Source organism: Phalaenopsis equestris, unplaced genomic scaffold (genome assembly GCF_001263595.1).
Source record: "Phalaenopsis equestris unplaced genomic scaffold, ASM126359v1 Scaffold000135, whole genome shotgun sequence".
NCBI classification, from domain to species: domain Eukaryota; kingdom Viridiplantae; phylum Streptophyta; class Magnoliopsida; order Asparagales; family Orchidaceae; genus Phalaenopsis; species Phalaenopsis equestris.
Genome location: NW_018164577.1, coordinates 667610 through 693464, shown reverse-complemented (window position 1 = coordinate 693464; position 25855 = coordinate 667610). Strand labels below are relative to the sequence as shown.

The 25855-nt window shown below is 38.4% G+C and overlaps 1 protein-coding gene across 1 annotated transcript in view; it reads left to right on the top strand.

The window, feature by feature from the left end:
* Positions 1-25855, top strand: part of LOC110021592 — a 46421-nt gene that overhangs the window by 16276 nt on the left and 4290 nt on the right. The window contains exons 8-11 of the mRNA XM_020720155.1: positions 6002-6190; positions 13857-13943; positions 14322-14479; positions 16022-16141. Coding sequence (XP_020575814.1) covers positions 6002-6190; positions 13857-13943; positions 14322-14479; positions 16022-16141 — 554 coding nt within the window. The remainder of the gene's footprint in view (positions 1-6001; positions 6191-13856; positions 13944-14321; positions 14480-16021; positions 16142-25855) is intronic.

The following is a 25855-nucleotide window of genomic DNA, read 5'->3' as shown; positions in this document are numbered from 1 at the left end:
AGAGTTTTATTGTGATGCAATCTAGAATTCCACCGACAGTTCACATTGCTTAACCAAGGTTTGACCGAAGAATCCTTGGCCAAATCTAAAGGGAAAAAGATAGGACTAGAGGAGCATGTGTAGGTAAGCATCCACCATCAAGAACTTCCTCATATGGTTTTGATGGGGGTGTATTAGGGATTTCAGATGGAGGGGGTTGGGTCAAAACAGGAGGAATGTGTTATCCAAGAGGTATAGATGAATATAAAAAAGGATGGAGAGAAACCAGGATAGGGTATGACTGATCGAAAGAGGGATTTTCACCCTATATATATGGGGGAACCACTAAAGGGATTGAAGTTAGGGTGCCGATGCTAGGGTTAAGAAGTTGAAGATACTGATCTTCGAGGAGGGAGACACACATGGTTAGGTGTATCGAATGGAGCGATATTTCTTGGGTAATGGGCTTAATGAGTTGGAGAAGCTCGTGATTGTAAGGTATGGTATGTTTAGAGGGGAACACTCTGACTTGGTTTCTATGGAGAGAGGCTAGATATTTGATTCGCTCTTGGGAGGAATTTAAGGATTTCTTTTTAGAACGTTGTCAAGCCATTTGGGAAGGAGACCTACACGCAATGTTTTGTCTTGACTTAGGAGGGGATTGTCATGGAGTATCGGGAGAGATTTCTTGGGATAGTTTAGCGGGATTTTTGAAGTTGTATTAGAGGAGACTGTCGTGAAGGTCTAAAGCTAGACATACGTGCAACCCTCTGACAGTTGAGATCGTGGGGATTGTGAGAGATGATGGAGCTAGCCTAGGTGGTGGAAGATAAAAACCAGATGGAGAGGGAAGATAAAAACCAGATGGAGAGGGCCAACATAAGCATCACTATGGGAGGATTTCACAGGATCACCTCGACGAGCCTGACACCGAGGACTCGGATGGTGTCCTTTTAGAGGGAGGCCGCTAAGGAGGAATATGGGGGCCCATGCAGGGGTCAACATAAGCATCTTACAGAGGCAGATGGGCAGGACAAAAGAGCAAAGGGATTATATTTCTAATGTGATGAGAGGTATGAGTTAGGCTATCAGTGCAAGGATCACACACTCTAGGCCCTTATACGTTGTGATATGGAGGAGGCATATACTGAGGAGTTGGAGGAAGAAGTGGAGGGAGAGGAGCACTTACACCTTGATGTAGCGAGGGTGTCCCTCAACTTAGTTATGAGATTTACTCCAAAACGCTTCATGAAGGGGAGGGGATAGATTGGGGAGTAGTCTATAGTGTTGTTGGTCGATAGTGGGACTACTTATCGCTTCATCTCAAACCAAGTCGTGGATCAGTTGAGGTTGAAGTTACTATATACGAGAAGTTTTAGGGTCATGATGGGGACAAAAAAAAGGTGGAGAAAAGCTAAGGAATTTGCAGGGGATTGATGTTAACACTACAAGACATACAAATGGTGGTGAACGTCCTTGTCTTGGACTTGAGAAGTACTGATGTGATTTTGGGGATGAAGTGACTACAGACAATCAGAGAGACGAGGGTGACGTGAAAATTCATGACTATAAATATTAGGCTGGAGGGGAGGAAGGTAGTGTTAAGAGGGGATGCTAGTTTATGCAGAACCATGGTATTTTTCAAAATCATGGTTAAGATGATATGAAGAGCAAGATTGGGCTACTTGGTGAAGTTGCAGTGTCTAGAGAAGATTCGTGATCCAAAGTCAGTAGAGTTTCCTAAGTATGTTCAACATCTTCTACAACAATTTTCTGACATCTTTTAACAACCTAGTGGTTTATTGCCATCGAGGGAGCACGAACATGTCTTTGCATTGAATGAAAGGGTTCCTCTTATCGATATCGGATCGGACTGTTATCTCCAGATTCAGGAGGGCGAGATAGAGATTTTGATCAAGGATATGCTCGAGGTAGGGATTATCAGGCACAACGTGAGCTCTTTTTCTATTCTAGTCTTATTAGTGAAGAAGGATGGTAGTTAGAGACTTTGTGTCTATTACACGACCTGAACAATGAAACTGTATTTGACAAGTTTCCTTTTTTGGTGATTGATGAGCTGTTAATGAGCTGTTAGATGAGTTTTTTTGAGTTTTTTGGGTAGTCATCTGCTCGAAGATTGATATGAAGTCGAGATAACATCATTTCAGGATGAAGCCACCTACTGTGGACAAGACAACTTTCAGACTCATGAATGACATTATAAGTTTCTAGGATGTCATTCAACATTACTAACGCTCCAACCATATTTTAGTCCCTCATGAATAAAATTTTTTAGCTTTACCTTAGGAAATTCATTCTAAAATACAGAGGTAGAGCATATGAGACATTTGAGGATAATACTTGAAACTTTGAAAGAGCATCAGTTGTACAACAACCTAAAAAAAATATTTCTTTGCACAATGACAAATGGAGTACCTAGAGCATGTGGTGATCAGAGCCGAGGTAGCAGCGGATCAATCCAAAGGTTGAGGTTATGTTGTGTTGGCATTTGCCTAGAAGCTTGAAGGAGTCGAGAGGGTTCGTAGGTCTCATCAGGTACTGCCAAAAATTTGTGAAAAGGTATGACATGATTACATGGTCGCTAACGGAGGAACTGAAGAAAGACGGTTTCATGTGGGCGGAAGTAGTGACACACTCCTTCGAACAATTGAAGAGGGTTATGACCATTGTGCTAGTATTAACACTTCCAGACTTCAGTAGATCATTTGTGGTATTGACAGATGTGTTAGGATGTGGATTTGGGCAGCACTCATGCAAGACCAAAAACCTATTGTCTATTTCAGTTAGGGGCTCACTGTCAGGGTGAGCTCAAATCTATATATCGGTGGGAGTTCATGGCTATTTTCTTGGTCATTATGAAGAGGCGTCTCTATCTGTTAGGGCGACACTCTGTTATCAAGATAGATTAGAGAAGCTTGAAATATTTGTTGGAGGAGAGGATGGTGACCGAGGAGCATTAGAGGCGACTATCCAGTTTACTTAGATATAATTTTGAGATCCAGTATTGCCCAAGACTGGAGAATAAGACCGAGGATGCACTATAGAGGAGGATGGCGGAGCCCCAACTGACAACTTTATCAATATTCATGGTCTAAGATTAGGAAGCCTTGAGATAGGAGAGCGAACAAGATGAGGGGATGAGAAGATCGGGGCAGAGTTGTGGTACAACCCCAAACTGTTGCAAGAGTTTCATGATACCGTGGTTGGGGACACTCAGTGGTACACAAGCCATACAATCGATTGTCAACAAAGCTATATTGGATGAGGATGTGTAGAGATGTAGTGGACATGGCGACGAGATGTGATGTGTGTCAACGACACATGCAATCGACTATTGCACAAGTAGGGTTACTGCAACCTCTAGCTTTTCCTGAGAAGGTCTAGGGGGAGGTGAAGATGGATTGATAGAGGGGTTGTCACTGTCTGAGGAATTTACTTTGATATTGGGGATTGTAGACACTTCTTTTCATTGTGACACCCCTACATCGTTGTCCAAGTCGTTGCTATATTCATATGGTAAGTGTTTTGTTTGCATGGTATTCCAGAATCCATTTTATTAGACAGGTACAAGGTGTTCCTTAGCCATTTTTTAAAAGAACCGTTCATATTACAAGGGACAATTCTGAAGAGGAGTACAACATATCATCCTTAGACAGGTGGCCAGACGAAGGTGGTCAACAAGAGTGTGAATACATATTTACCTTGTTTTGTATTAGATACACCAAAGTTTTAGGCAAGGTTGATTGCTTGGGCTTAGTATTTGTACAACTTTCATACCATACTATAACACATAACACTACTTTCAAGATTTTGTATGGGCGGAATCCACATCATCTGATACACTATGGACATAATACTACACCAGCATCCAGTATAGTCCAATAATTGAAGGGAAGGGACATGATGATATTGACAGAGCGCAAGGGATATCTACTGAGGGCCCAACATATGATGAAGAGTAAGACTGATGAACATCAGAGGGAGGTACAATGTGAATTCGGTGACATGAGTTATTTGAAGCTGAGACCTTATTGGTAGAATGCACTGACAAGGAGGAGTGAGAAGCTTTCCCTATGATATTTCAACCCCTATGAGATTGTGGCACACATTGGGACAATGACATACTATCTGAGGTGATCATCATCATCATCATTGCATTCATTATTTCTTGTATTACTGCTGAGGCGTGTTGTAGGAGACCACACACTCTCGTTTTCACTACCTCTGACGCTAACAGAGGACATGGAGGTGGTTTTGGAGCTTTTGGAGCTAGAAGGGTTGCGTTGATGGGTGATTCGAGCAAATGACTTGATAGTTAAATAGCAACTTGTGAGCCTTATGAAGTGATCCAGAAATATTTTTCATCATTCCACCTTAAGGACAATGTGCTTCTTTGGGAGGGGTGTATTGCTACGCCAGTCCCTCTTGGATTGGCTCGGCCCGACGCAGCCTAAGGGGATGAAAACCCTAGTTTTTGCTTGGGAGGATTCCAACCCTTGAGTGGGGCCCATTAAGATCCTAATTACGTATGCGATGAGGGGAATTGTGAGGGGTTATGGGCTGAATTTTTAAATGTGTTCTAGTGGGTGTTTATTAGGGTTAATCAAATAGGGTTTGCTTTTATGTTTTGGATTCCTGTAATTTTCTTTTTGTTTTCTTGTTCCTAGGTATTCTACTTCTCTAATTGTAGATCATCCATTGTATTTTATTTGTTTGCTTGGAGATTAATCAAATTAGCCTAAGTTTGGTTTTCTTACATATTTCTTGCAATTTATTAACTGATTTTGGCTCTGATTGGTATCGCACTCTTATCACCAAAAATATTTGCAGGAAATAGGCTATTTTTTTCATTTGAAAAGCAAATACATGATATGTTATATGAGGAGGAAATGGAAGGAGTGAAGGTCCAGAACATTGGTAGATTGTTAATGGTTTAAAGTCAGATATAATTGTTCTTTTTAAGTGAAATTAAGAACATATCATAAATTTTTTATCTTTAAATTGACAATTTACAATTAAAAATGCTTGGATATTACAAATTCTAGAGAGCCCGCAATAAGAGTCCTATATGATTAGCATGGAGTTATCTGAGGAAGGATGAGTTTCTTAAACAATATTGCTGTCTTTAAATTGAACATATCATATTTTTTTTATCTTGAAATTGACAATTTACAATTAAAAATGCTTGGATACTATAAATTCTAGAGGCCCCGTCAATAAGAGTCCTATATGATTAGCATGGAGCTATCTGAGGAAGTATGAGTTTCTTAAACAATATTGCTATATCATTTTGTTTTAGAAAACTTCCAACCAATGCATTTGTAGATCTTGGCTCGTAAATGGATGTAGTCCTTATATAAGTAAAGGTTAAACATATAGGATAGCTGGTCAACTGGGAAAATGTGAACCCATTTTCAGGAAGAAATATCACTTGGTTTTAACTAGGATACAGCCATTGACTCTCGAAGAAGTTATTTGTTAACACTCTGATTTCTAGGTTGTTTCTAAAATCATAAATTTCCATCATTTTTGTTTCACCTTCACTAGTAATTTTGCATATTTGATGAAGCATTGCTTTCATCGTTCTTCAACATTTTGAAAGCGCTTAAAGAATTTTATTTGTAGCACTCAAATGAGCTGCGTTTTGTTTTATTTATCTTCACTAATATTGCTCTTGTCGAAACTATTTCTTAATGGCATATTTCTCCACCTTGGTTATTTTTTTCTAGCCATGCTGTTCAAATAATCCTTTGTATTTTAGTATTGAATATCTATTGACTTCGTACAAGAAAACATTTATTACTGTTGGCTTATATGTTTGCCATCATATTATATTCTAAGAATAATAATAATAATAAGATTTTGTGGGAATCCATTGTGACTAAAAGAGATATCATAATGACACTTACCAATCTATTCTCTTGGAGCTTTATTTTTGCATATGATCCATGTGCGGACTGTCCTTATTGCTTTCTTTAGCTGAATGAATATTATTTTTTAGGTAAAAAAGATGGTACATGCTGGACAGGAGGTAATCTTTTTTAGTGGATCCTATGCATTACATCGCCACGAAAAGTTAGCAATTGCAGTTTCAAAGGCTATGCGAGCTCATTCTCTTCAAGAGACAAGGAAAGATGGACGGTTTCATGTTCACACTAGAACATATTTAGATGGAGCCATCCTTAAGGAGGTTATCGATTTTCTTTAACCAATTTTCTCTGTTACCTCAAAGTTCTCACAAGCTCTGCTCTTTTTATTATTGACGAAGATATCTCAATTATCTTTGAACATCTTGGTTGGTTACTATCTTTGCCAAAACTGATAGCCTTATTATATTGCTTTTCACTAAGAGAACTATTTGAAGCATAGAAAATAAATGTCTTAATGCACTTTGTAATTAGAATTTTGTGATAGGAATAATATGCAAATTGGCAAATAAAATGCATCATTCTTCCTATTTTACTTGCAACTACTTGCTCATGTGGCACCATGGAATTATCATGTTTTTGTGTCCATGATGCCACATTCAAACTAACCTCTAATGCACTTTTTTTAGCACATTCAACTAACCTCTATGTTATAGGTTTGGGTTGGTCGTAGACTTAACCATTTAGAAGCCTCTATTTTGACCTCTTCAAGGATAGTTTTGACACCCAAAATAGACAGGTTATTATAAATTTATGAAAAATTATCTCTTTTTTTTTGCATATCTCTAAAATGATCGAAGTATTTTTTATAAAATTCAATAATATGTAATGATCATTTGGATATATATTGTATACTTACTAATATGGAAGTATGTTAGCATTTATAAATTAATTCATTAATGAATCTAAATTATCCTTAGTTTTATTGCAATTACAACAACAACAACTACAAAAAGAAGCCTATTAAGTCGGGTTGGCTACATGAATTTTTTTTCTCCAATCGCTATTCATTCAAATTAAGTTATTGTAGCTAATCCGTTTCTCCATTTAACAAAGAGCTTGGGTACAGCCTAAAACTGAAGGAAGAAGGAAAGAACTGAAAAAGCTCAAAATTTTAAGTAAAATTTGATTTTCTGCATTTCTTCTGATGAACCTAGTTAAGGTTTATAAGCTAGAAGACTTGAATGAGGAGAAATTTTTTGTGTAAAATTTTTATTTGAATTTATTGTGAGTTAGATTTAAAGCGTGAAATTTAAAAATTGATATAAATTGAAGAAAATGCTACTTTATGAAGTTGCTTACAAAAAAATAAGACTTTCGATAAAAAATCAATAAGTCCATTTTAGGGAGGATCCAATAAATGGCAGTGAGATGTGCAATCACTAACACGGGGCAAATTATTTGAGGCCAGCCCATTTTTTTGTGAATTTTTATAATTATATTTAACTATTTCGTGTATGTATGTAGACTTACTTCATAGAGTATGCTTATAGTATATGATGATAGAAAATAGTCAAGTGCATTTTACATTTTACCAAATTATAATAATTACATATTATTTTTCGATTGCGTAAGTTTTATGATTTTTCATGCAAATTTAAGAAATCACATATCACTTTATGCTAACACATGTTGATATTTATTGATGGCATCTTGCTCATAAAAAAATATTAGTATATTTTAAATACTATGATATTGATTCTAAAAGTAGTTCTATAAAAGGCATGTTATGTTGGATAGATTAGAAAATGATGATTACAATCTCAAGGAGAGGTGATGATTTTTTAAAATGAGTCTTAATAGGAGCCAACAGAGATTTTGAATTCTTGATAATTGCCATATTGGACTGGTTCAATCTTTATTAAGAGGTTATTTTAGAATAAGTTCATTTATCAATGATTGTTATTAGGGGTGAGCATTCGATTGGTTAGAATGGATCAATTTTCAAATTGATTAACCTGATTGCAATCAAAATTCAAAATAAGAAAAAACAAACCAATCAAAATTTTGATAAAATTGATTCGATAGAGCTAAAGTTTAATTTGGTTTTTTAAAATGAGTCTTATTAGGAGCCAACAGAGATTTTGAATTCTTGATAATTGCCATATTGGACTGGTTCAATCTTTATTAAGAGGTTATTTTAGAATAAGTTCATTTATCAATGATTGTTATTAGGAGTGAGCATTCGATTGGTTAGAATGGATCAATTTTCAAATTGATTAACCTGATTGCAATCAAAATTCAAAATATGAAAAACAAACCAATCAAAGTTTTGATAAAATTGATTCGATAGAACTAAAGTTTAATTTGATTTGATTATGAATAAACAGAAATATAATTGTTTATTATAGTTTGGTTATGAACAAACATTACAAATTGCATATCTTACATATATAATATCGATTTAGTTTCATGAATCCTCTATATATTTCTATCATGTGTTGCATATAATATAAATTTTAGTTTTTTTAGTTTGTTCGACGTGAATTTAAAATAGAATACAAAAATTTAATTAAATTTTGATTTTTTGGTTTATTCCATTAAATGAAAATTAAAACCAAAACAATAACTAAAATTGAATGGTAAGCTTTAAAAAATAAAAAATCAAATCGCACTTTTTTAATTGAACCAAATTGATTAAACATCTTTGATTTGGTTTGATTTTTTGGTTTTGACCAAATAAAACACACCCCTAATTATTATGGGTTGAAGATCTAAGTGAAAATCAAATGATATAAATATTCTGAAGCCTATACAAATATTATTTGATGCTTGTAAGGTTATGATTAGTAATAATGAGAAAATAATGAAAGTAAAGCAAATAATTTGACTAATATTTGTTTGATCCATTATAGGAAATGAATTGACACTTGAATATTGTCTTTCATTTTCATTTAAACATTAATGCTCAATGCTTATGATTTAGTCTTTTATTTATTTAATTAACAAAGCATGGTCTAAGTTAAAGTCGATTGCATTATCCTTGCTATGTTTATGAATATTAATACTCATATTAGTTTAAAACACTTACAAGCATTTTTTTTTTCTATTCTTGTGTTTTGAATTTTATTTTAAAATCATTTTATATCGCAGACTATTCTAGGGTTTGTAATTTTCAAGGTGAAAACAGATGGTTGTACAACTAAAATAAAATTTCCAAAACCACAATTAACTTAAAAAATAGAATCATCCAGATATTTCAAAAGAGTTACTAGCAACAACAACAAGTACTACTACAACATCAAACCTTTATCCCACTAAGCGGGGTTGGCTATTTCTCCTTTATGTCCTATTGAGTGTCAAATTTTCATTTTATTCTAATAAATTAAGATCATTTTTTATACAACATGCCCAAGTCTTTTTAGGTCCTCCTCTATCTTTATTAGCATAAGTTGAATCTAAAACATTCATTGCCCTAACTAGATCATCAAATAGTCGATGTTTAATGTGAACAAACCATCTAAGACTATTCTTTTTAATGTTGTTATTGAAGTTACACCAACCTTTTCATGGATACATTTGTTTCGCATTTTTTCTCTTAGTGTCAAGCCACTCATCCACTTAAGCATTCTCGTCTCAACAACACTTAACTTATTTTTATGTTTCTCTTTTATATGCCAACATTATGTGCCATCAAGCATTTCAGGTCTCACCACCATCTTATCAAAATTTCTTTTAAGTGATACAATAGGCCCGATGCATCCCTCCATTTCAACCATCCAACTTGAATTCTACTAATAACATTGCACTTACATCACCATCACTTTGAACAATATGTTCGAGATATCTAAAACGTCCATTCTTTTTAATGATTTGATTACCTATTATTATAACCCTGCCACTAGATCTACTACTACTACTACTAAAACTACCTTCCATGTATTCAATTTTAGATTCACTCAAACGAAGACCTTTAGACTCTAATGATATCTCCATAAATCAAGTTTCCCTGAATTCTTTCTCAAGTCTTCGAAAAAAAAGATATCATCAACGAAAGGTATATACTAAGGTACATACTCGGTAAATGTCCAGTAAGAGCATACCTAACTGCAAAAAGTTATGGGTTTAAAGATGATCCCTGATGTAATCTAACTGAAATAGGAACTTAAAATAAAGCAATTATAAATGAATTACTTTTTCTCAATGTTGGCCGCATATTTGATATACATTTTCTTTTTCATCACTCATTTCTAATCCAAAACCCAAACCTAAAAATTTTAGTTTAAAATTTGTTTGGTTATCAATGAATCCATAATACTCATATTTTAAAACTAAAATAACATAGTGGAAAAGAAAATAATGTGTGCGCTAGTCAAATACATTATTATTCATTTGATAGTGTATTATTCAAATATAATCAAGAAAGCTCATGACGTTCATTACACCTTATTATATCATTTATATGTTTATATTCTCTTACATATCGCCCATAGGAGCATCATTTAAAATCTTTACTAATTAAAATACGTCAATATGAATATTATTTTTCAGTTTACATGCAATAATACATTAGCATCTTTTTCTAGTTCCATAAAGATATGAGCTCTATCGGCTAATATGCACAAACAAAATTTCTTATAATTCATGTCATTTATTTTTCGTACCATTCAGTTCTCTCTCTATCTCTCTCTCTCTCTCTCTCTCTCTCTATATATATATATATATATATATATATGTTTTTTATGGAAGCCGTAGGGCAAATTATTTTGAAATAAAAAAGGATACAAAAAAGTTGTATGAGAGGACCCAATAAATGATGTCATACTCATACGATACATGGTACAAAAATATCCCAACAAAAAGATATAAATGACTAAAAAAAAGAAAACATGAAAAAACAAGTGTCTATGGACGAGGGCATTTAGACCTGCCTCCTTCCTCTAGTTCTTGGAGCGGATCCAGATAGCAAACTCTGAAGTGTTGTTCCATTGTCAGGAGTGACCATGGTATCATTCATTAAGTTTCCAAGTTGAACAGTGTCCCCAACCTTCTTCCTCTGTCGAGAAGTGTAAACTTGTCATTATTCTTCTAAAGACTGTTCAGTCTGATCCGTAGAAGGAAAGACAATTGCAGCGATGGGTTCCTAAGTTTGTGTAGGACAGTCTTCCAGAACTTAGGAAACACCTGCTCTCTTAACAGGTAGTTCTACTAACTGATTAATCGCAGTAAGATGGTTTGTGTTTGGCTCTAAATCTTCCTCATTAGTATTAGGAGACTCCTTTTCCGTCATCTGAATGTGAATGTTCGCTTCATTCCTATTTTCAATCACCTCATAGAGGGGAGCATGAACACCCTCCACGGTAGGTAGAGTCTGAGAGGGTAGTATGTCCACTCCAGTAGAAAAAGGGGTAGTGACCACGTCCTGCCTTCCAGGGGCATTCACCTGAATCTTCTCCAACAAACGACCCTTATCAATATTTTTCGAAACAATGTCAGTAGACAAACCATTTTGCACCGTATCCACCATGGGCATAACAATAGGTATCATAGGTAGTGAGGAAGAGGGTATAACCTCCACAGAAGAAATAGGAGGTGGGGCTACAACAGACCGAAGATGGGGATGCAACCGATAACCGAATGAAGAGCTATGACCAAACATTCCACAGTGATAGCAGTATTGGGGATGAGGTCCCATCACAATTTTCTGCCAATAACCCTGATGAGGGGAGTCAATCCAAATCTTCCCAGGAAAGGGTTGAGTGATGTCGCGCTCTACAAGCCCACAAGCTTCAGATGACCTGGTTGTATCAAGCGTGGGAGTATCAACCTTCGGCGGTTTCCCAAAAGCAGTTGCCAATGTATAAAGGGTTTCATAATTGAAGTGATGCACCTTGAGCCCTGAAAAATTAACCCAAACCGGGATAATAGGAGATTCCAATTTAGGATCAAAATCCACTGTCCATTTCAGAATTTTCATAAACGATTATCAATTTTGAGAACTTTTTGAGCAAAGAGTTGGGTATAATCTGCGTCATTTAAGAGTTGAATGAGAACGTGACGACCATCTAGCGAACCAATTTTCCAACTCCCTATGAGCTTAAGAGAATCGAAATGCTTTCTAATAATCTCAAGTTTGGGATTTCTATATGGAAATTTCCCAACAAGAGTACCTCATTAGTGAGAAACAAAGCGAGTTTGTCATTATTTCTTCTCAGTATTTTAATAAAGGTATAACCACCTCCAGATTCATGTGCATCATGAAATTCTTGAGGGAGGAAACAGGAACGATCGCCTGCTCTGGGAATATAGCCGCCACATAACTCGGGGCCATTCCCCCAAACCGGAACCAGAAACAGGGAACGCAAATCTCGCAAGCAGAAGAAAAAGGCCACAGACTGTGACCGGGGAAGAAGGTTGTGCCGGAATATCACAGCGTAGGATAGGTAGCAAACGAGAACGCAATTTGCAACTGGGGACGAAGGCTCGACCGACACACTCGAACGCAAACGACAACGAAACAGACGACGACGGAGAACGCGCAGTCTGCGACGCGACCATGCGAGTCTGAGTCTGAAGCGTACGGAATAGTAGCACGGCGAGGAAGATGGAGTGAAAGCCGGAGGCTAACGCTAGCAGAGGAATTCAATATATATATATATATCTGTGCCCATCTGTGCCCCAGCCGTGGCCTGGTTGGTAGAGCAACCTTTTTTAAGGTCGTAAGTCTCCTCAGTATGCCGGTAGTGAGGGTGGTTCTCGAATAGTTAAGCATATGAGAAAGGCTGGGGGCTCGTATAATAGCCTCCAACTTTTCTTAAAAAAAATCTATATCTATAATTAAAGTTTAACAATTTAATCTTGTTGAAAATTGTATAATATTCACAATAGAATAACCATTATATTAAAGAATATATAAATCATCATAAAAGTGTGTAGTTGCATTTAATAATTATAGTAATTACCTATGCAATTGGTTTAGAAGAAGCCAAATATTATTTTTCTCAAAAATAAGAATGCTCGCTCAATCTTTAATGTGCAAACACAATGCCTCGGTCAAAGAAATTGAGGTTCAAATTTATAGTCTCAAAGGAAAAGGAAGAGCTAAAAATGTGATGGGATTGAATTTAATGTCGAAGGGATAGAAGATCAATAGACCAAAGATAGAATCTGTTGAAGATTTTCAGAATGATTTTACAAAATCTCGAGTAAACACCACATGCAACACTTGGGGTGAATGGATATCTAAGAAAGATTCATAAACCGGGCCAAATAGGTTAAGGTTCAGATTGTTAGTGAGGTTGGCATTGATGTTAATGGTAAACTTTCTTTGGATTGTTGCATTTTTAATTTTTTAAAAACCATTAGTTCTATCAGCTTTTACAATGTATGATAACTTTGTGTCTACCACTTGGTCATGCGTAGATTTTTAACAACATGGAATAGGTAACTTCGTAATATGTCTACATTTTAAAATGTGTGAGGTTTTGATCAACACATACTTTATGAATGTATTTTCTTTTCATGATGAAATGTCTTGTAACTATGCTCCTGAATCAAATTTATTAGTACCTTCCGATACTGTCTACTAATACTCTTGAATTTTTAACTACTTCGTCAACTTTAAAATGTAATATATGCATTGAGGCTGATGGAGGTATCAGCATGCCTATACCTGCATTTTTATCATTTGCATTTACATACATACCACCCAATACTTCTATATTTACAAATAAAACACCTAAACTTTACTTTTTACATTTATACCACTCAAAATTTTCAAATCACATCAAAATTACCACTATTTTAACTTCTATAAAATGAAATACACATTTTCCTGTATAAGCAAAGTGGCATATATATAAAAATTTGTCTTCGGGTGTTAGATATGTAAATACATATGAATTCAGTGGTATGTATGTAAATTTTTTTGTTTTTAATTAATGCTTCAAACTTTTCTATGATATCTTCTTTGGGTATGATCTGTTACAGGAGATGGAGCGTTCTGCTGATATGCTTGCTGCTGGTTTACTAGAGGTTGCTGATCCTTCTCTTGCAAGCAAATTCTTCCTTCGTCAGGTTTGCGTGGTCATTAGAGGATGGATACTTTTGGTCTTGTCATCTGATTTTTTTTTTTGCTATGGTTCTGTATTTAGGATTTACCAGCACATCAATTCTCTTTTATTGAATCGTAAAGTGTCAAAATAGTCCCCATACTGTTCACATGGGATCATTTTAGACTTAGAGTCTATAAAAGTGTCAAATTAGTCCCCAAACTTTAAATTGTGGATGAAATAGTCGTCCGTGGAGACGGAGACTATTTTAGCCCATATTAAAAGAGTTTGAGGACTAAATTGTCACTTTATTGACTTTTGCAAAAAGCTAGGGGATTATTTTGACACATTTCTCATTTAAGTAGTCATTATTTCAGGCAAAATGTTATTGCTTAATTTTCAGCATTGGATGGATGAATCAGACGACATACAAGATGCCATTATTAAGCACAAGCCACTGTGGGAGTCATACTATCCTCAACGTAGCAAAGATAAAAAGCGAAGTGGGAAAAAAAAGCAAGGGAATGTGTACAAAACTTACGGGACCAGAGTAGTCCCTGTGTAAGCATTTAAGCATATCCTATTATCTCTGACTGATAGTAGCTCATCAAAAGTAAATTTTCTTTCAATGGTCAAATGAAAAGTGAAACTCGCTTTCTAGTGACCAAGTATTCCCTTGTTATCATTCTTACTAGTTTTTTTTTATGATCGCCTTTTTCAAGATTATTCAGCAAGCATGGGAAGGCATGCCATATTGCAAAGAATGTATGATCATACTTCCCACATGGATTTTAGATGGCATATAGAGCAGAACCAGATTATATCCAGGGTGGACAATTGCCTACCCTAGAATATGAGATTGTTCTATATAAGTAATAAAATTTAATTATTTTTTCTTATATAGTTTAGACAATTTAGTAATTTTGACTTTATTAAATATATTTTTTATTCAATATTTAAATGAAATTAATGATTCGGTGATTTTGCCTACTCTCAAAATAAAGCTGATTCCGCCATTGAATTAACATAGATTAATACTTTGAGAACTTTTGATGATGAAATATCCTTACAACAGGAATATTTGAAGAATACATGTGTTTTTTCTTCCATATATAATCTGCATGCAAACATATACAGGTGCCCACTTCGTTGTATGGGTGCATGCATCGCACATGTATTCATCAGTCATATATGTAAGAACAGACATATTATGTGTTAAATGCTACCTTCTTATTTATATTTATTTACAGCGAACAACACTCATACAATTTTATCTTGCAGTTTGATGTGATTAGTAAACCAATTTTTAATATATTCAATATGTAAAATCCTTAAATGCCAATTTGAGGGTGAAAAAACTGAAAGACGGAATGGGAAAGTGAGGGAAGCTAGGAGCAACACCTATTGAAGATAGGATAGCGGGGAAAAGAGTACGGTGAAAATACAATATTAGATTGCTATATAAAATTAGTGTTTCAGGATTAGGATGAGTCAAAGGTCACATGTTTAGAAGTTGTGCAAAATAATTTGCGCATGATATATGCTTATAATCTGACGTAGTACAATAGTTGAGATCAGACTAATGATAATGTGACATTCTCTCTTGTCCAAGTGTTCATTTAATTGCAATATATTCATTCCAGTGTGATGGGTACGGCTCTATTATTGGGAGCTATATATATCCATATCGAGCGCCTTCGCTTGGTACTTCATCTATTTTTTCACTGGATTTTCTGATGTATAAAAAGGATAAGGTGGCAGAATTCCTGAATTTTTTGACTTTTCTTTTGATGATCCTCTTCAATTGAAAATTACCTGTTGTTTCCTAAAAAAGGCTGAATTCATCTTTGTTTTCTCAAGGATCTGCATGAAAATATCAAAAGTTATAGTTAACCAATATTTATACATTGAAATGTATATACAAATACAATCATTTTAGTCAGAATGTTATCATTAGATTGTTGGAATGATGTTGTAAGTTAATTCTTTCTCAAAATGCTGAATCAAAACAAAATATTCTCAGTGATTTTGCATGACCACCACTTTAAAGCTGGTCTGAAAATCTGTTTGCTATATTTACCTGGTTTTTGCTACTCTTGATAGGTTTGTGCTATCTATGGCTGGTGTTGATGCTAACCTTTTGATGGAAGATGAAAACCTTGTGTGGACGAGCAAGGATGTCGTTATTATCCTTCAGCACGATAATGAGAAAATACCTTTAAGGTAACTTAAATATATCTCATATAAGCATTTTTTTGTTGAAGAATCTGATTAAAACTTTTTTATTATAAGCAGAGAAATTTTTCCTCAATCTGTTCTTTGTTGACAAATTTTCTTTATTCTGGCTTTAGAGTTTATCTGATTAGTATGATTTTGTCACTATTTGTACCAGTAATGTGTCAAATTAGTCCCCGTACTTTTTTAACATGGGCTGAAATAGTCTCCAAAAAAATATATTTTAGCATCGTTTAAAAGAGTTTGGGGACTAAATTGACACTTTTATAAAATCTAGGACTAAAATGATTCCCTACAAAGAGTCGGAGGACTATTTTGACACTTTTTATTTATAGACTAGTTATAGTTTTTATACTTGAAGATACTGGATTCTCAAAATACTAGACTTTTAACTGCCAACTTTTATCAAAATACTGCTCAACTGTTTTCAGATGTACTCATGTTTATCATGGGATTAATAAACATTACTAGATTACCAATGAGAAAGTGCATGCAGAATGAAGTTAATATAAATTTATATACAATCTAGCTGAACCTCTTAACCATGCCTTAAGATTTTTTCAAACAATCTAATCCCCGAGTCAACCCAAATCACGACTCAGAAGACAAATATTTTATTGTTGAATTTTAGAGAATACAATAAGACTCTTGGACGGGAAGCAACACAAGCATGTAAAACAATAATACAAAGTGTTATGACTTAACAAGTAATAAAATAAGTGTGGCCAAAGGCAAGAATGGACAATGTTGGACGATGGCTGAGGGCCCCGCGGTAAGTCTGAAAAAGGGGGTCAGTGGCGGCTAGAAGAACTTTGGTGAAAATGTCATTACTGAAAACCGGTAGAAGTGTGTAGGAGGGGGCCTGCGGCTAATGCGGAAGACGCCAGAGAGGTGAAAAACCCACTGGAAGCCGTTGGGAAGTGGATGAGGTGACTGCTGAGTGAAGTTGAGGGATCCTGTGGCTTTTTGAAGGATACCGAAGGGTAAGACTATGACTGGGACGGCACAGGAGGGTGAGCTGAGGTGCGGTAAGGGGACAATGACTGCTAGGAGGAGCATGAAGGGCTGCTGCTTGCTGAAGGATGTTGGGAGGTGCGATAGTGGGAGGGGGTGGTGTTGGACGGTGAATGGCAATGAGATATGGTGGGGGTAATCACCACCTCAGGCGAGGTATAGCTGAAGCACCACTTGCAACTGGATAAAGCCCTCATAAGGGAGACGTCGTAGAGGCAAATATGCAACCAGAAATCAACACCAAAGAAAATTGATTAGACTTAAGAAAAAAACATGCATAAATAGGGGAAGAAGAGAGACAACAAAGGCAAGATCCTAGGAAAGGAATGAGCTGAAGAATGGAAGGGAGAATCGAACAACGGCTAGGAGTGACGTGCAACAGCTAGGAGCAACGGAGGAATTGGGCACGAGAGAATTGAGCAATGAAGGAAGTATCATTTAAGTGATCTGGACTAGTTCGGTCCAGCGGGCCTCCCTTCCTCCTGCGGTCTGGAGGGCTTAACAACCCCACATCAATCTTTTGGGGTTGGGGGGAGCTTCGACTGCATTTGTTGAAGCTTCGGGTGATCGAATTATGGTGTCAGTTCTGCGTACGCCGGTAAGAAGAATTGGAAACTTCACACACATTTTTCATGAAAGATTTCTTCTGACATACCTCATATACTATAAGCATCTAAGCCGGAGCAACAAAGACAAGGGGAAATTGAATTTAGCTGAAATTTTGTAGTCTCCGACAGGTCAATCTTGTAAGTGTTGTCATTGAATTTCTTAAGTACCTAGAAAGGTCTATCTGTGCGGGGTTTGTGTTTTCCAAACGCTCCTATGAGAAATCTCTCTTTCTTTAGTCAAATCCACATGAGGTCTCCTTCTTGAAATGTTACATTTTCTTGGACTTGTTTGCCTGAGTCTGATATTTGTGATTCTGTTTAGTAATTCTCTTCCCAACTTCCTCGTGGAGTTTTTGCATCTCGCGACTACGTTCGGTAGCATCCTCGTGGATCTCTGACGTGGGTAGAAGTGGTACTAGCTCTAGTGGAGCAATTGGGTTTTCCTGTACATGATCGCGAACGGAGTGCATACCATAGTCTGACTAGTGGATCTGTTGTACACAAAATCTAATTGGGCGAGCATTAGATTTAACTGTTTAATGCTCTCCCCTACAAAGCATCTCAACAGATTCCGAGGCTTCGGTTCACCAACTCGGTCTGGGCATCTGTTTGTGGGTGTGTTGCGGAGCTGAACTAAAGTTTAGTGCCTAATTTTCCCCACAGTCCTTTAAAAGTGGCTCAGAAATTTGACCTTCCTATTAGAAGTGATGGTCTTGGGAATTCCGTGAAGGCTCATGATCTCTTGGAAGTACAAGTCGGCAATATGCGAGGTGTCCAATGTTCAATGGCAGTGTACAAAATGCGGCATCTTTGAGAAACAGGCTACTACCACCATCACGAAGTGCTTGTTCCGTTGTGTATGCGGTAGTCCCACACAAAGTCCATGCTGATATCTACACATGTTGCCTCTGGTACTGGTAAAGGGATGTACAATCCCGCATTCTGCCCTCAGATTTTGGCTATATGGTATATCGTACACTGTCGGACGTGTATCTCTACATCTCTTATCAATCGGGGCTGCTGAGTGAAGTCAAGGGATCCTGTGGCTTTTTGAAGGACACAGAAGGGTACGACTATGACTGGGATGGCGCAGGAGGGTGAACCCAGGTGCGGTAAGAGGGACAGTGACTGCTGGGAGGATAATATGGTGGGGGTATTCACCACCTTAGGCGGGGGTAATCACCACCTTAGGCGGGGGTAATCACCACCTTAGGCGGGGGTAATCACCACTGACAGTGAGATATGGTGGGGGTAATCACCACCTTAGGCGAGGTATAGCTAAAGCACCACTTGTAGCTGGATACAACCCTCAAAAGGGAGACTACGTAGAGGCAAATCTGAAACCATAAATCAACACCAAAGAAAATTGATTAGACTTCGGAGTAGAGTCAATGACGCCCCAAGCCTTAGTCACCTGTTGATGATAAATGATGCGAGGAATTTGAACCAAGTGGTGTATCGGTTTTTTAGTTTGTTATGTCTATTGAGGAGTTTCAGTTCTTCATGATTTGTAAATAATGTGAACTCTCTTGTCAGTAGATAATAACTCCAGTGTTATTGGGTTTTGACGATGACATAAAATTCGTTGTGTAGGTTGAATATCTCATTCGTCCAATAGTTTGCATAATCATGTCTGACACCTTGAATACTACACATTCCAAGAGAAAAGTGTATACCCCGATAATGGGCTCAATTCTGCAAACTAAGAGATTTCTAACATCCATTTGGTCTGCGAACCTTTTATATATGACCGACAAATTTCTCTATTTAATACAAAGATTAAATAGGGTTTATTTTACCTGGGTTCCAAATTCCCTATAGAGGCAAACCCCTATAGTTAATTACATGCCAAGTGACGGGAATCACTTGAGAAAACTCTCGATAATGATCAGTGGTTCTAGTCTTCAAGAATTCAAAGTTTAGGTTTTCAAGGTAGGACGTGACAATGAAAAAACATGTGGGAATAACTCAAGTAAGAACAATCCTTTCAGGAGTCCAAAAGAGTAAAAGGTAGGGGATGTCACAGATTCAGATGAGAATCCTCAATGACCTCTCAAACTATCCTACTGTGTGACTGTGTTTTAGAGGATTTTATTTGAATGTTAAATCCTGTCAATTTTATTAGTTGGGACTTATACCTGCATAATAACTAGTTATGCAAATAGCCCACAAATATAAGAGGTTTTGCGTCATTCTAGATGACAACCTTAGAACCTAAGGCGAATTAGGATTTATGCTGTGCAGGAGCCTAAAAGAGGGAGGAATTATGTCGCGCTAGGAGAGCTACCTCGAAATCTTATGGGTTGTTTAAACTAGGAAAGTTCAGTTGGTGTAGACTCATTTTGCTGTTGTAGAATTGCGACCACCTCCACCTGTAATTCGCTCCAAACTCTTTGTTGTGCTGCCCACGAAGTTGCTCCGAGTGCTTTGTCGCAGTAACAGTCATAAAGTCTAAAGCTCAAATAGTTTTATCAGGTGTGTTTCAATGTCTCAGTTTGGTTGTCAATGGGGGGTTTAAGTTGATTAGAGCGACACCGGTTAGGATCCCACGGTCCCCTCCTTCCGGTATCACTATTTTCTTTTGAACTTACTTAGTTTAAACGAGTTGTGAAACTCATTTAAACCGGGGAGATCTCGTTAGCAACCGTGGGTTACCTCCTCCGAGGAACTCCCGTAAGTTCGAAAGAACGTATTATGTTTTTTTTTTTTAAAATGTTGTTTAATTTTAAAAAAAAAGTTTCGTTTTGAAAGTGAGGTTGTATTCAGTGCCTGCATAATGTGTTAGAGCAAGAGTAATTGCAATAAAGAAACAACAACAAATAAAATGTACCTGCATATGTGGCGTATATGTTGCTGCTATTCCTGTTGCATGTTTAACTCACAAAGCACCATATAATTTGCAGAGAATTTAAATAAATTGCAGAGAAAAGAAGAAAGCAGTAAACAGTATAACAAGTTGTAGTAACGGTTAGGAATTCCCAAAAGAGATGATCCTAAGGCTTCTTACAACCTCTGACTGCAACTAGCGAGCTAGTATGGTGATTCTACGATCTCCTACGACTCCGGTAAGCAATTAGCGAATGTGTACGGTGACCCTACGACTCCAAACAACAGCTAGGAATTTTGAATAACACTTGTATGAGTTCCTATTAACCCAAACAACAATGGGCAGCACCTATGCGGCTTCCTACGAATCCGAACAGAGGTAGGCCAGAGAGGTAGGCAGCAACTAGATGGCTTCCAAATAAAACCCAAATCGTGGTAGACATCTCCTACGTGGCTTCCTACGAACCCAAATCGTGGTAGACGACTACTAGGTGGCTTCCTACGAACCCAGAAAGTGGTAGACAACAACTACACGGCTTCCTATGACATTGGACAGTAAATAGAAGCATTGGGCAGCGGTCCTATAGCTCCTCGCAGCAAAGAACAACACTTTTACAGTGACTAATGACAACTATTAATCACCGAACAACACTTTCAAGCCCCCCCAAGCAGTTTTCAAATATCTCAACGCTACCTACATTTCTCCCAAAACAACACGTAAACTAACCCCAAGAAGATGCATTTAAACATTCCCCAAACAATGTGTAGTATGCAGCGAAATAATTCATTTGTCACAGATGCACGTATTCGAGTTCCAAGTGTGGAGCGTGCGCGTAAAAAAAAAAAAATTAAAGTTTGGGTTTTAGCATGTATGTCCTACTTCACGTTGTTTAAACTGAGATATATATATATATGCTGATAAAAGGCATGAATAAATTCGTAAGTTACAACCAGTCGATTACGACAATAAAATATCTGAGAAAATGTATGGTCGAAGCAAAGCAGAAGTTTCAGAAAAGTTGTTCGTGTCGGAGGGGGAAGAAGCCTACCTTTGCGAATGGGAGAAAGCTTGCAGTTAGTTGGATAAAAAAATATGGGTCGGTCAACTCTCGGTGGAAGATGTCGTCAAGGAAGATCATGTGTTGAGAAGTAGAGAGCTCGCAAGGATTTCAGATGCAGAGATGTGAGCGGGATCTGTCGCGAGGGAGTGAGTCGCGATCGGGGCACATAGCCGAGCGGGGAAGAGTCTCGAGCGGGCGAGCTGAAGGAATGAGGGGTTTCGGTCGCAGAGGAGGCGTTCAGTCAAGAGGCGAGCAGGAGCTTTGGCTAGGGGTGCGATCGAATCACAGAAGAGGAGCGAGCGAGCGAAGGAGGGGGTTCGGTCTTCTGGTCGTGAGGGAGAGGCGCGACAGGAGCGGGAGAGACGAACAGGACTGTTCGGTCGAGCGAGGAAAAGACGAGCAGGTGAGGGGCTCGATGCGGAGGAAGGAGGGATGAACAGGACAGGAGCTCCAGAGAGGCAGAGGAGGGAGTTCGATTGAGCACGAGTCTCCGTCGCAAAGAGGAGAAGCGAATAAGACAACTCAAAATTTAATTACAAATAAAATAATAAAATAAAAATTGCAACAAAATTAAAATGTGTCACGTCGAGCAAGGTCGAGCGGCTCTTCTGTCACGTGGGAGAGGGAGGAGCAGGCGAGCGGGGTCGAACTGCTGCTCTGTCGCGCACGAGAGGGAGGAGCAGGCGAGCGGGGTCGAGCGGAGCAGTTGTCGAACGAGGTTTCTGTCGAGCGGGGGAAGTCTTCAGTTGAGTGTGAGCAGGGAGGCAAGGGTTTTCTGTCAAGCGAAATCGAGCAGAAGCAGGAGCAGGCGTTCGGGAAAGGCAGAGAAGGAAGATCAGCCGAGGAAGAAGGCGATCATTCCTTTTAGAATTGGAGCGGGAGTCGTTACTCTGGAAGCCATTGGCAGGGAAATTAATGAATTCCAAATACACGAGGAGATTAAATTGAAAATATTAAGATCAAGATAATTTTAATTAAGCAGAATATAAATAATCCATTTGAATTTTAAAATTTGAATTTCAAATTCAGGTGAGCTGGTGCCTAGCCCGTGTTCAGCCCGATTATGTCCTGAATCGAACCCGAGTCAAACCTGGGCTGAGCCCGGGCCCGCGCACCGATAAAAAAAAAATGCATCGATATTTATGCTAGTCGCTCGCGCGTGAAACTATAGAGATATGGGTGTCTTTCTTAGCTAAAATCGACATTCCAGACGCGTCGGCGCGGTCCACTTCGTCATCCGGGGTTGTCCGGATGAGTTTGCTGATGGGCGAGTCAATTTAAGCCAAAATCGTGTGGAGTGCGATGCGTGCGCAAAATGCGGCGTTTTCGAGCGTTCGGGTTGCAAAAGGGTTCCCTAGGGGCTGCTCATATTAATGTAGGAACTCGACTCGAGTTTCATGTGTCGATCATAATCAACTCAACAGAATGTCGAGGATTTGGGACCGCCCATGCGAAACTCGAAAGAGTGACGAGGTGACTCAAATTTTCTAAATGGTGTGAGTTCCGTACTAGTCCTCTAGGATGGTCAAACAAGAGAAGCCTGAAGCTAAACCTTAGGCTCTAAGGAGAGAAGTGAAAACCTCATCCGAAAATGACGTCAACAAATGAATGGTAATGCGAGGATCGGTGCCTAAATCCACCTTCTCCTTGAGCATGTTGAAGCTGGCCTGAGCGGTGGTTGTCCAAGTGAATTCTTTTCCTTTCAGAAGCTCTTCAACGGGGTGGTGATTGTGCCGAATTTCCCAACGAATTTTCGATAGAAGGAGACTAGCCCGAGAATTGTTTTAGCTTGGTGAAAGATTGCGGTGTGAGCCAGCTTTCGATCGCCTCAATCTTTGTTGGGTCTATTTGAATGCCTATATTAGACACGATATAGCCTAAAAACATACTTCGTTAGTCATGAAGTGGCATTTTTTTATGGTCGTCCAGTTGTTCAGCCCGTAGAACCTAGAATACAGTTCTAAGATGTGTAAGTGTTTCTCCTCCAATTGATTATCAGGATGTCGTCAAAGTAGACTACCACAAATTTTCCAATATGGGCCCAAAACACTTGATTCATTAAACGAATAAACATGTTGGGTGCATTGGACAAGCCGAAGGGCATGACTGGCCATCCGTATAGATCATCTCGTGCCTTGAACACGGTCTTCCACTCATCCCCCGACCTTATTCATATCTGGTGGTACCCATTACGTAGGTCGATCTTGGAGAAGATAGTGGCTCCATTTAATTGATTCAAGAGATTATCTAGGCATTGCATGGGAAATCAGTACTTAATGGTAATTTTGTTTATGGCCCGGCTATCGATGCACATTCATGTATCGTCCTTGGGAACCATAAGGGCGGGGATAGTACACAGACTATTACTCTCTCGTAAGAAGGTCCCGCACTTGTTGTTGTAGCACCTCATACTCTGTGGGTCTCAATCGATAAGCGGGCCGATTTGGAAACAAGGTCTATGGCGTGTTTGATGTCCCTTAGTAGTGGTAATCCTTCTAGGAGAGTGTTGGCCATCACAACCTAGAAGTCCTGGAGTAGTGGTCGTAATAGTGTTGGGATTTTTCTTTCGATATCAGTTCCTTCGAGAAAAACTAAGGCTCATGCTACTTGGCTTCTCAAACTAATTGCAAGAAGGTGGTTTGTGAGATTAACGCCTCTTCTATGTCGATTCTGCTTTTTCATATCTTTTATGTGTAACAACATGGTGCGCTCCCATCATTCTTAAACGTGTAGGTGTTCTTGAAACTGTCGTGCGACATTTCTCGGTCAAACTACCACAACCTCCCTAGAAGAATGTGACATACGTTCATTAGGACCACATCACACCAAACATGCTCTTGTAGTTGATTGTTGATGGAGGGTTTGACTAAGCATTGATGATCGGCGTGAACCTAGTTCCATTTTTTCAGCCAGGTGAGACTAGGATCGCAGATGTTTTTGTGCGGCTAAACTTAACTTCTTAACCATTATGGTGGCCATAACATTTTTGCAACTACCGCCATCGATGATTAAACCGCAGATTTTGCCCTTGATTGTGCATGTTGTAAGAAGGATGTTGTCACAACCATGATGGGTCTTTTTCAAGTTCTGACTGTGGGACCCTTCGTATCACCAACTGTTTGCCTTTGTCTCCAAGGAGGGGAAGTGCTACTTCTGAACTATCCTCTGATTGGGCTTCCTCGACTTCCTCGACGATGCTTTCTTTGGTGAATGAGACAATGCGGGTGGTTGGGCAATTGACAACGATGTGACCATAACCATGGCAACTAAAATACTTCCGTGCAGGAACTGTTCTGGAGAAACTTCCCTTTTTGAGTTTCATGCCTCCTGGGAGTGACTTGCCAGCTCCCGAAGTGGTCTTGTCGGTAGGCGTGGCTGTAGGCGATGGCTTGAAAGTCGACTGTTGTTGGAAGGAGGTTTTTAACCTGGCCTGCTTTTGATGTTGTTTTACTTTTAGTGCGAGGGTCTAGACATCACTTAGCGTCTAGTAGGGTTGGAGTTGGACAATGTTGCTAATGGTTGGCTTTAAACCTTCGTGATAACGAGCGATCGTGTTATCCTCTTGCTCGACCAGGTCACACTTCATCTGTAGATAGTCAAACTTTGTCGTGAATTCCTTGACTGACAGGTCACATTGTTGCAGGTTGTGGAGTCGGAGGAACATATCCTAACCATTGTGGGGTGGCATGATTTTTTTCTTTCATAGCTTTCTTCATTTTTGTCCACATGGTGTTCTTGTCATTCTTGTCTCGTTGTTGTTGTTGTTGTAGGTTGCCCCGCCATAACGAAGCATTTTTCTTTAGTTTTGATAGCGGTAAGTTTCACTCGCTTATCCTTGGGCACCTCCTTGTAGTCAAAGATGTTTTTGTGCACTTGCAACCAATCTATGAAGTCGTCGTGGTCCATGCTTCCATCAAACTCTAGTAGATTTGTTTTGATGCCGAAATCCTGTTGGGTGTCGGGCGTGGACTCCTCTCTTGGTTCCCTTTGGTAGAGATTGTTGAAGTGGGGCGGGCGATATTCGTCGTCGTTGACTTGTCATGGTGAAACGGACTCGGGTTGTCGTCGCGGTTGAGAGTATTGTCGCCTTGGGTGCCACCGTCTATTTCGGTCAACCGTTGTAGGCGATGGGTCCCCCGTTGGATGTTTTCCTTGGTTTGATCGGGCAACATGATTTGGGGAGTGATAAGAGG